This window comes from Ranitomeya variabilis, chromosome 6 (genome assembly GCF_051348905.1).
Source record: "Ranitomeya variabilis isolate aRanVar5 chromosome 6, aRanVar5.hap1, whole genome shotgun sequence".
Classification (NCBI taxonomy): domain Eukaryota; kingdom Metazoa; phylum Chordata; class Amphibia; order Anura; family Dendrobatidae; genus Ranitomeya; species Ranitomeya variabilis.
In genome coordinates this window covers 365,402,964-365,415,158 of record NC_135237.1, presented here as the reverse complement: position 1 = coordinate 365,415,158, position 12,195 = coordinate 365,402,964, and the positions used below count along the sequence as shown (strand labels likewise).

The 12,195-nt window shown below is 43.1% G+C and overlaps 1 protein-coding gene across 1 annotated transcript in view; it reads left to right on the top strand.

The window, feature by feature from the left end:
* Positions 1-12,195, top strand: part of GPLD1 (glycosylphosphatidylinositol specific phospholipase D1) — a 127,621-nt gene that overhangs the window by 55,682 nt on the left and 59,744 nt on the right. Inside the window, exons 7-10 of the mRNA XM_077269978.1 lie at positions 4,444-4,498; positions 11,386-11,493; positions 11,576-11,603; positions 11,689-11,828. Coding sequence (XP_077126093.1) covers positions 4,444-4,498; positions 11,386-11,493; positions 11,576-11,603; positions 11,689-11,828 — 331 coding nt within the window. The remainder of the gene's footprint in view (positions 1-4,443; positions 4,499-11,385; positions 11,494-11,575; positions 11,604-11,688; positions 11,829-12,195) is intronic.

Below are 12,195 nucleotides of genomic sequence, written 5' to 3'. Positions count from 1 at the left end.
TTGCTAAATACTTCCGTAATAATCATTTTGCTGCAGCAGCTCTGAAAAGGATGGGTGGAACCAAGCTAACGCTCCCACAACATGTTAGATGGAACTCTGTGGTGGACTGTTTTGAGCAGTATATCAAAAACTGGCCTATTCTGATGACACTTTGTGAAGAAAATCGAGATAAAATAGATGGCACTGTCACGGCCAAAATCCTCAACATTGGGCTTAAGAGAAATGTTGAACATATGCTGAGCTTCCTGAAACCCATCTCTCAAGCTTTAAACAAAATACAGAAAAATAGCTGTTTTATTGCGGATGCTGTTGAAATTTGGAAGGAACTGAGTGAACACTTAAAAACAGAACTACACATGGACAGAATTAAATTACAAGCCGTAAACAAACGAATGGGACAAGCACTGACTCCAGCTCATTTTTTGGCAAATATTGTCAATATCCAATATCAGGGTCAAAACCTAAGTGCTGAGGAAGAGGAGTTAGCTATGACATGGGTATCCAGCAATCATCCATCTTTAATGCCAACCAGGGCCGGCGTTAGGGGCAGGCAGACCAGGCAGCTGCCTGGGGCCCCCGCTCCCCCAGGGGCCCCCAGCTAGCGGCAAGTCACGCAGCCGCTATGAGGCCCCTGTGAGGCAGGGGGGCCCGCCTGCCGCAAGCGCCGACTCCCCCGCCGCATTGAACTATACCGGCGTCTGCCGGTACAGTTCAAAGCAATGATGGAGGTGAGAGCGTCACATCCCATCATTCCCCGCTCTGCCTCTGACACAGCGGGTGTCATCGCGCACTCGCTGTGTGTCAGGCAGTGCGGTGGCAGCCGCCGACACAGGAGCAGGGAGGGAGCAGCGCGGGCTCAGGGAGAGGTGAGGAGCTTGTGTTTTTTTTGTTTATTTTTTTTTAACTAGACTGTGCGGCCATTCTCTGGAGGAGAGAAGCGGGGAGAGAAGGGGGATGTGGATACTGTGCTGTATACTACTGTCGGCTGTGCTGTATACTACTGTGGGCAGTGCTGTATACTACTGTGGGCTGTGCTGTATACTACTGTGGGCAGTGCTGTATACTACTGTGGGCAGTGCTGTATACTACTGTGGGCAGTGCTGTATACTACTGTGGGCTGTGCTGTATACTACTGTGGGCTGTGCTGTATACTACTGTGGGTTGTGCTGTATACTACTGTGTGGGCTGCGCTGTATACTACTGTGGGCAGTGCTGTATACTACTGTGGGATGTGCTGTATACTACTGTGTGGGCAGTGCTTTATTCTACTGTGTGGGCTGTTCTATATACTACTGTGTGGGCTGTGCTATATACTAAGTGGCTGTGCTATATACTACTATGTGGGCTGTGTTATACACTACTATGTGGGCTGTGCTATATACTATGGGGGTATATTATATTCTATGGGGGAGGCTGTATTATATTTATATTCTATGAGGGGTGATGGCATCATACTCTATGAGGGGGCTACATTATACTATATGGGGTTGCTGCATTATATTCTATGGGGAGGTTACATTATACTCTGGGGGGGTTACATTATACTCTGGGGTGGCTGCATTATAATCTGTGGGGTGGCTGCATTATACTATATGTGGGCTGAATTATACTGTATCGAAGACTATGGGGAATACATTATACTATATGAAGAACTATGGGGTGCATTATACTATGGGAAGTGAATTGTACTACATGGATGACTAAGGCGGTGCATTATACTATATGGAGCACTGTGAGGAGTGTATTATGCTATATGGAGGACTGAGGAGTATATTTTAATATATGGAGGACTATGGGAAGTGTATAATACTATATGGAGGACTATGAGGAGTGTATTATACTATATGGAGGACTATGGGGCACATTATATTATATGGAGGATTATGGGGTGTGCATTTTACAATATGGAGGACTATGGTGCACATTATAATATATGGAGGACTATGGGGTGTATTATACTAAACAAGCAAAATGCTGCATATTCATAGGATGATTGGATTGTTTATGCCGGAATAAAAATCATTGTTCTCAGCAGCACATCGCCGGTGTAAACTGTAGATACTGTATGGTGATCTGTTAGTGATCTATTAGTGATTGTTCTGTCCCCTTCATTCTTTCTCAGACGGTGGAAAGAGGCCTTGAAAGAAGCGTCCAACGACTTCAGTATTGTCGATCACACTCGTTTAGCGGCCTGAGATCAGCGCATGTAAATACAACCGAAATGCTTCTGTATGATGTGCAATATGTTAGCATTTGGGGCCCCATTTTAAACTTTGCCTAGGGCCCCACTTTGCCTAAAACCGGCCCTGATGCCAACTATAATAAACTTCAGAGCTAAGGGGGAACCATTCGAGAAATATATGTTTGCTGAAGATATTTTAAGGAAGGTCACACCAGTAAACTGGTGGAAGTCACTTAAGCGCTTGGATTTAGAGACTGTTCAAGTAATGATTTCACTTTTAACAGCAGTAGCTTCTTCTGCAGGCGTTGAAAGAATATTCTCTTCCTTTGGACTCATTCATTCTAAATTGAGAAATCGGTTGGGACCCAATAAAGCAGGAAAGCTTGTTTTTCTTTTCCAGATTATGAATAGGAACAAAGAAGAAGATGATGATGAAGATGACGACAAGTGAGCTACAGAGGACAGCAGGGACAGTAGTATTTAAGTTTTTCATGTGTCGGCTGGGCTGACAGTCTAAGGGTACCGTCACACAGTGAAATTTCCATCGCTACGACGGTACGATTCGTGACGTTCTAGCGATATCGTTACGATATCGCAGTGTCTGACACGCAGCAGCGATCAGGGATCCTGCTGAGAATCGTACGTCGTAGCAGATCGTTTGGAACTTTATTTCGTCGCTTGATCACCTGCTGACATCGCTGGATCGTTGTGTGTGACAGCGATCCAGCGATGTGTTCGCTTGTAACCAGGGTAAACATCGGGTAACTAAGCGCAGGGCCGCGCTTAGTAACCCAATGTTTACCCTGGTTACAAGCGTAAACGTAAAAAAAACAAACAGTACATACTTACATTCCGGTGTCTGTCCTCCGGCGTCTCAGCTTCTCTGCACTGTGTGAGCGCCTGCCGGCCGGAAAGCGAGCACAGCGGTGACGCGGTGACGTCACCGCTCTGCTTTCCGGCTATGGCGCTTACACAGTGGAGAGAAGCAGAACGCCGGGGACAGACACCGGAATGTAAGTATGTACTGTTTGTTTTTTTTACGTTAACGCTGGTAACCAGGGTAAACATCGGGTTACTAAGCGCGGCCCTGCGCTTAGTAACCCGATGTTTACCCTGGTTACCCGGGGACTTCGGCATCGCTCCAGCGCCGTGATTGCAAAGTGTGACCGCAGTCTACGACGCTGGAGCGATATTCATACGACGCTGCGACGTCACGAATCGTGCCGTCGCAGCGATGGAAATTTCACTGTGTGACGGTACCCTAAGTTTCTTAAAATATATATATATTTTGTTCAGCCAAATTAGTTAACAAACATGGATGTTTGTTTAAGCAAATAACTTATGCTGTAATGTTGTTATTGTTTCAGTTGAATAAATCTATTTAAATTGTTATTAAGGTCAGGATTATTTTTCTCCTTCCTAAGTACAACAGAACAGTGGTGTCCAAATATGAATGATTAACCCATTAAACTGGGGAGAAAAAAGTAATATAAAAAGTGATTCTAAAAATCTTCATCTACTTGCATGTTAAAGTAGCAAGAACTAGTTTAGGTAGAAACTTTGATTTAAATCACTGATTTAAATGAAGCCTTACTGACTAGTGATTTAAATCGTGATTTAAATCGTGATTTAAATCAGTTAGATTTAAATCAAATCCACCCTGCCTATAGGTATTCGTGACAGCGCAGAAATGAACCCCCTATTTTCCTTACTATTGTATTATCCTATTGCTGTCATAGGAGATGATTGTTGGTGCTAATAAGATTCTACAGACAGAGGAGATGGGAAAATCTAGAGGCAGGCATAGATATTCTTCTGTAAATTCATCTCCTATCTCAGTAGTGGGAAAATCCGTAGTCACTGAAGATAGACATTAGGAGTGAATTGAGGATTTTGAGAATAAAGGATTTGTTCTGGAGGAGAAGGAAGCAGATGTCTCTGATAAAGATATATTACAAAGTTGCTTATTTTCATGTGTACTATTTATTTATGGAAAAAAAAAAAAAAAAAAAAATATATATATATATATATATATAAAACGATGATTACTCTTTAAGCTTTGCCCTTCACAGGAATATTCCCAATCCAACCTAAAATGCCTCTTTTTATTATTATTTTTTGCATAGGTCTTATTCTTTTCAAAGATAATGGGAAGATATGGTGTAGATTATGTGTACAGTGAAACCATCAATTCTATATCTAATGTCAAATTTTCACAATATCACAATTTGTTTTTCTATTTTTTTTCTTGTAATTCGCAGGTGGAGATGTGATCAGTCAGTATGAAGTTAACTTTGATTATTTAGAGAAAAAATGGTGAGCAACATCTTCTATACCTCTGACCACCGTTTTACCCAGACAGGAGGGATCAGCCTGCCAGATATACATATATAACACTTCTGTGTTATTTTATGTACCACAATTTAGATGTATATTTACATACTATGTTGCCTCAGATAAAAGCTCTCACTCTTTCCACATCATGTTTTTTACACTTTATTTTAATTCAGTTTTTTTCAGTTACTGCTTTACCTACACATATATTAAAACAGATGACCACCCATTTCAGTTCCTTTCTATTCAGTGGAATAAATAAAACCCTTAAAGGGGTTTCCGATACATAAAATGTCACGATTCTATTGTCGGGTGTCCCAGAGCCAGAGGCTTCTTCCCTGTCCCTAACGCTAGGGGTGTCCTAGCTCACCCTGTTACCCGGATTACTTCTGATGGTGAAGATGCCAGGGCTACATACCTTGCCTTAGCTCCTGAATCCGCTTTCAGTCTGTACCCTTCCCCAACCCAGAGAAGAGGGGAGTATGCACCAACCCAACTAGCAAGGTAATACGAACAAGGGTAACGAAAAATATCAAACATGCAAATATATACACACAGATAAGAAAGGAACTCACCAGGGAGGGGAGGATGGGGTTAAACCAAAGTAGGAGAAGAAAGGGAATTATCACACACTCAAAACCTAGTAACAGTCACAGATAAATCCACCAAAAGCCTTCAACAACAACCACAAACAACCTCCAACCATGCAGCATAAACTAGCTCTGACAATGTTTGCTAGCCATGGCCCAGATTATATGGGAGATGGGAGTGGCTAACAGTGAACAGCTGAGAGCCTAAATGCTCCAGGAGCAATCAACTGAGCAGATTAACCCCTGCACCGCCAAGAGAAATTTACACCATTTAATATGAAGGTGAAGTGCTTATAGCCAGTGGAGGAGTAGGAGAAATCAGATGCTGTGGTGTTCTGGCTCATCCCTGTGGTGGTAAACCCGTGACAATGTCCTGAATAAATATCTGTTTTAAACCTTAACTTACCACTTTTGTAATTTGATTTGTTTGAAAATGTCTTAAGGTATGTTAACATTTTGCTTTTTTTAGAGTTGTGTTAGGGTTGGGGTTGTGTTAGGGTTGGTGTTGGCTTTAGGGTTGGGTTGGGGTTAGGGTTGTGCTAGGAATGGGGGTTGGGCTTAGGGTTGTGTTAGGATTTTGTTAGAGTTAGGGTTGGGGTTAGGGATGTGTTAAGCTTAGGATTGGGGTTGTGTTAGGGTTAGAGTTAGAATTGTTTTTTTTTCTCAAAAGTAAAAAAAAAATTATGACAATTTGATGGCTAGTGCTGAGCGCAAGTGCTCGCTAGTTGAGTTTTCATCGGGTGCTCTGGTATGCACCGAGCATCGCAGATCCCCGCATGTTTTTTTAAGGTCTATCAGCTCCGAAACATGCAGGGCAGGGACTCGAGCATGTCACTCGAGCACCCTCGATATTCGGTGCATGCTCGAGCACCCGATGCAAACTGGAGTAGCAAACACTTGTGCTCAACATCAATGACAACATATTCAATATGACAACCTAATGTTATCAAATTCTGTGTCGTACCAGTGGGTTCAAAATGCTCTCTATACCCCTGGATAAAATCCTTGCAGGGTGTGGTGTTGTGAAATCTGTTGTGGGTTCTGCTCTTAGGCTCCCTCCGGTGGTTATAAGTGGTAGTGCTGCTGTTTGTCCTTCACAACAGTCATCAGCTGCTTCCACTTTGGACGGGGCTATTTAGTCTGGCTCCTTCCTTTATTGAGTGCCAGTTGTCCATTGTTTTCTAGGGATCCACATCTCTGCTTGGTTTCTACTTCTGGATTGTCCAAATCATCAAAGATAAGTCCTGGCTCTGTTTTTGCAGTCCACATGCGGTGGACTTAATAGTTCTGTGAATTGCTATGTTTTTTCTTGTCCAGCTTTGTCTGTGTTAAGATTTACTCAGCCAAGTTGGAAGCTGTGGAGTCACAGAGTTACCCTCCATGCCTTTAGTTAGGTGTGGAGATTTTTGTATTCTCTGTGGTGGATTTTGTAGTATTTTTTATACTGACCGCACAGTACTCTTTCCTGTCTTTTCTTTCTAGGTAGCGTGGCCTCCTTTGCTAAAATCTGTTTTCAGTCTGCGTTTGTAATTTCCCTCTCCTCTCACAGTCAATATTTGTGGGGGGCTGCCTTTCCTTTGGGAATTTTCTCTGAGGCAAGATAGTATTCCTGTTTCATTCTTTAGGTGTAATTAGTCCTCCGGTCGTGACGAGGTGTCTAGGGAGTGACAGGAACATCCCACGGCTACTTCTAGTTGATGTGTTAAGTTCAGGGTCTGCGGTCAGTATAGAGGCCGCCTACTCCAGAGCTCGTCCATGCTGCTCCTAGGCCACCAGTTCATAACAGTACAACTGGCCAACAATGAGTTCTCCACACCTATAGAAATGGATCCGGCTAAGGTTCAGGCCATTCATGATTGGATCCAGCCCACATCCGTGAAGAGCCTTCAGAAATTTTTGGGCTTTGCTAATTTTTATCGCCGTTTCATTGCCAACTTCTCCAGTGTGGTTAAACCCCTGACCGATTTGACGAGGAAGGGCGCTGATGTAGCTAATTGGTCCTCTGAGGCCGTTTCTGCCTTTCAGGAGCTTAAGCGCCGATTTACTTTTGCCCTTGTGTTGCGTCAGCCGGATGTTTCTCTTCCTTTTCAGGTTGAGGTTGACCCTTCTGAGAGTGGGGCAGGGGCCGTTTTGTCTCAGAGGAATTCTGATGGTTCCTTGATGAAACCGTGTGCCTTCTTTTCTCGAAAGTTTTCGCCTGCGGAACGCAATTATGATGTCGGCAATCGTGAGTTGTTGGCTATGAAGTGGGCATTTGAGGAGTGGCGACATTGGCTTGAGGGAGCCAAGCACCGTATTGTGGTCTTGACCGATCATAAGAATCTGATTTACCTCGAGTCTGCCAAACGGCTGAATCCTAGACAGGCCCGATGGTCTCTGTTTTTCTCCCGTTTTGATTTTGTTGTCTCGTATCTTCCAGGTTCTAAGAATGTTAAGGCTGATGCCCTCTCTAGGAGTTTCTTGCCTGATTCCCCTGGGATTCTTGAGCCGGTTGGTATTCTTAAGGAGGGGGTGATTCTTTCTGCCATCTCCCCTGATTTGCGACGGGCTCTTCAGGAGTTTCAGGCTGATAAACCTGATCGCTGTCCAGCGGGGAAACTGTTTGTTCCTGACAGATGGACTAGTAAAGTGATTTCTGAGGTTCACTGTTCTGTGTTGGCTGGCCATCCTTGGATTTTTGGTACCAGAGATTTGGTTAGTAGGTCCTTTTGGTGGCCTTCTTTGTCACGGGATGTGCGTTCTTTTGTGCAGTCCTGTGGGACTTGTGCGCGGGACAAACCTTGCTGCTCCCGCGCCAGTGGGTTGCTTTTGCCTTTGCCGGTCCCTGAGAGGCCTTGGACGCATATTTCTATGGATTTTATTTCGGATCTTCCTGTTTCCCAGAGGATGTCTGTTATCTGGGTGGTCTGTGACCGGTTTCCTAAGATGGTTCATTTGGTACATTTGCCTAAGTTGCCTTCCTCTTCTGAGTTGGTTCCGTTGTTTTTTCAGCATGTGGTTCGTTTGCATGGCATTCCGGAGAATATTGAGTCCGATAGAGGTTCCCAGTTTGTTTCTAGGTTTTGGCGGTCCTTTTGTGCTAAGCTGGGCATTGATTTGTCTTTTTCTTCCGCATTTCATCCTCAGACAAACGGCCAAACCGAGCGAACTAACCAGACTTTGGAAACTTATTTGAGATGCTTTGTGTCTGCCGATCAGGATGATTGGGTGGCTTTCTTGCCATTGGCCGAGTTTGACCTTAATAATTGGGCTAGTTCTGCTACCTTGGTGTCACCATTCTTTTGTAATTCTGGGTTTCATCCTCGTTTTTCTTCAGGGCAGGTTGAGTCTTCTGATTGTCCTGGGGTGGACTCTGTGGTTGACAGGTTGCAGCAGATTTGGGCTCATGTTGTGGACAATTTGGTGTTGTCTCAGGAGGAGGCTGAGCGTTTTGCCAACCGTCGTCGGTGTGTGGGTTCCCGGCTTCGGGTTGGGGATTTGGTCTGGTTGTCTTCTCGTCATGTTCCTATGAAGGTTTCTTCCCCGAAGTTCAAGCCTCGGTTTATTGGTCCTTATAGGATTTCTGAGATTATCAATCCAGTGTCTTTTCGTTTGGCCCTTTTAGCCTCTTTTTCCATCCATAATGTTTTTTATAGATCTTTGTTGCGGAAATATGTGGTGCCCGTGGTTCCCTCTGTTGATCCTCCTGCCCCGGTGTTGATTGATGGGGAGTTGGAGTATGTTGTGGAGAAGATCTTGGATTCTCGTTTTTCTAGACGGAGGCTTCAGTATCTTGTCAAGTGGAAGGGTTATGGCCAGGAGGATAATTCTTGGGTTGTTGCCTCCGATGTTCATGCTGACGATTTGGTTCGTGCCTTCCATTTGGCTCGTCCGGATCGGCCTGGGGGCTCTGGTGAGGGTTCGGTGACCCCTCCTCAAGGGGGGGTACTGTTGTGAATTCTGTTGTGGGTTCTGCTCTTAGGCTCCCTCCGGTGGTTATAAGTGGTAGTGCTGCTGTTTGTCCTTCACAACAGTCATCAGCTGCTTCCACTTTGGACGGGGCTATTTAGTCTGGCTCCTTCCTTTATTGAGTGCCAGTTGTCCATTGTTTTCTAGGGATCCACATCTCTACTTGGTTTCTCCTTCTGGATTGTCCAAATCATCAAAGATAAGTCCTGGCTCTGTTTTTGCAGTCCACATGCGGTGGACTTAATAGTTCTGTGAATTGCTATGTTTTTTCTTGTCCAGCTTTGTCTGTGTTAAGATCTACTCAGCCAAGTTGGAAGCTCTGGAGTCACAGAGTTACCCTCCATGCCTTTAGTTAGGTGTGGAGATTTTTGTATTCTCTGTGGTGGATTTTGTAGTATTTTTTATACTGACCGCACAGTACTCTTTCCTGTCTTTTCTTTCTAGGTAGCATGGCCTCCTTTGCTAAAATCTGTTTTCAGTCTGCGTTTGTAATTTCCCTCTCCTCTCACAGTCAATATTTGTGGGGGGCTGCCTTTCCTTTGGGAATTTTCTCTGAGGCAAGATAGTATTCCTGTTTCTTTCTTTAGGTGTAATTAGTCCTCCAGACGTGACGAGGTGTCTAGGGAGTGACAGGAACATCCCACGGCTACTTCTAGTTGATGTGTTAAGTTCAGGGTCTGCGGTCAGTATATAGGCCACCTACTCCAGAGCTCGTCCATGCTTCTCCTAGGCCACCAGTTCATAACAGTGTGGTTTCCAAAGTGGGGTCACTTGTGGGGGTTTTCCACTGTTTAGGCCCATCAGGGGCACTCTAAACGTGACATGGTGCCGCCATCGATTCCAGCCAATTTTGCGTTCAAAAGTCAAATGTTGCTCCTTCCCTTCTGAGCCTTGCCGTGCGCCCAAGTAGTAGTATTCCCCCACATGTGGGGTATCGGAATACTCAGGAGAAATTGCACAACAAATTTTATGGTCCATTTTCTCTTGTTAACCTTGTAAAAATAAAAAAGTTTGGGTCTAAAGTAAATTTTTTGTGAAAAAAGTTAAATGTTTATTTTTTCCTTCCACATTGCTTCAGTTCTTGTGTAACACATGAAGGGTTAATAAACTTCTTGAATGTGGTTTTGAGCACCTTGAGAGGTGCCATTTTTAGAAACGGGTCACTTTTGGGTACTTTGTGTCATATAGACCCCTGAGTCACTTCAAATGTGTTTTGGTCCCTAAAAAAATTGTTTTGTAAATTTTGTTGGAAAAATGAGAAATTGCTGGTCAACATTTGACCCTTATAATGTCCTAAAAAAAACATTTGATTCCAAAAGTGTGCTGATGTAAAGTAGACATGTGGGAAATATTATTTATGAAGTATTTTTTAACATAACTCCCTGAATTAAGGGCACAAAAATTAAAAGTTTGAAAATTGCTAAATTTTCCAAATTTTTGCCAAATTTCCATTTTTTTCATAAATAAATGCAAGTCATGTCGAAGAAATTTTACCATTATCATAAAATGCAATATATCATAAAAACAGTCTCAGAATCAGAGAGGATCCATTGAAGCATTCCAGAGTTATTACCACATGAAGTGACACTGGTCAGGATTGTAAAAATTGCCTTGGTCATTAAGGTCGAAATTGGCTAGGTCACTAAGGGGTTAATGTCCCTCTAAAGACCTAGGTCACAGCCCAAATGTCTGAACAGGTAAATGCAAGATTTTGCATTGCATATTACTTATTAGAGCTCCATTTATTGCTAACCTACGGACAGTCACAAGTATACTCATGTATTGGAAAACTTGACAAAAGTGTTTTTTTCATTCTAAGGCCACGTTCACACATTCAGTATTTGGTCAGTATTTTACCTCAGTATTTGTAAGCCAAAACCAGGAATGGGTGAAAAATGTGGTGACGTGTCTCTAGAAATACTGCGGTGAAAAACTGACCAAACACTGAACGTGTGTATGTGCCTAAAAATATACTGTATATCAATGAGAGTCACACAAACATGGCTTAGGCTACATTCACATTTGCGTTGTTGTGTGTTGCGTCGGCGACGCATCGGCGATGCAACGCACAACGCATGCAAAACGCATTGTTTTGTACGCATGCGTCCTTTTTTTGCATGATTTTGGACGCAAAAAAAATGCAACTTGCTGCGTCCTCTGCGCCCTGACGCGTGCGCCCAAAAAGACGCATGTGTCACAAAACGCAACACAACGCATGTCCATGCGTCCCCATGTTAAATATAGGGGCGCACGACGCATGCGGCGACGCTGCAGCGCCCGACGCACAACGCTAATGTGAACGTAGCCTTACTATGTTTTCTTCTTCTCTAGGTATATACCAGTGAAGGACCTTTTGCACATATATCAAGAGCTTTACAACAAGACGGTCATAACAGAGAATATAATCGTTGAGTGCACTTATATACTTTATCTTGAACTGTGAGTATAGAATTTTGTAGTTTCAGAGTAACATTTGTAAAGTAATGATCATTTTTAATAGTTTTATTATTCCTTTTTTTAGTTATGGAGAATATATGGCTGTTTCCAAGGTATAAAAATGAACACAATTTATGAAAATATATGAAAAATCAAAAATAGCTGGTCCATATTTGTACTGTTTTCATCATCCATCAGCTTTACTCAACATATGCTAGAAAATTGCCCTTCTTGGTGGAGAGATTCCATGAATATTTTCTTGGTGGTGTGGATGACATGGCTGCTTGGTCAACAAACATGTTTCAAATAATGAGCTTCCTTTTAGATAATGGCACAAGGTATGTTATACATTTCTTGATTTCTTGGTAATTTCAGGTTGAAAGGAAATCTTATAAAAGGCTTTTTCAGCCATGAACATTCATCATCTATCCATTACATGGGTGATAAATGATAAATCAGTAGGGTCTGCCCACAATTCTGCTCCATGTAATTTAGCTGTTTTCCTAAACCCCAATGAATTGTATAGAGCAGCATTGAGGATGCTCAGCCACCTTGTCCTTACTGCTTATGTAACACTGTGGAGGGATTTAGAGATCATGGGAATCCAAGTCATTGGCAAAATTGAAGTTCCACAAAAAATGGTCTTTTCACATGGACCAAAGAGACCTTTGGGTCCTACTAAACTCCAGAGCTCAGGAGCGACTG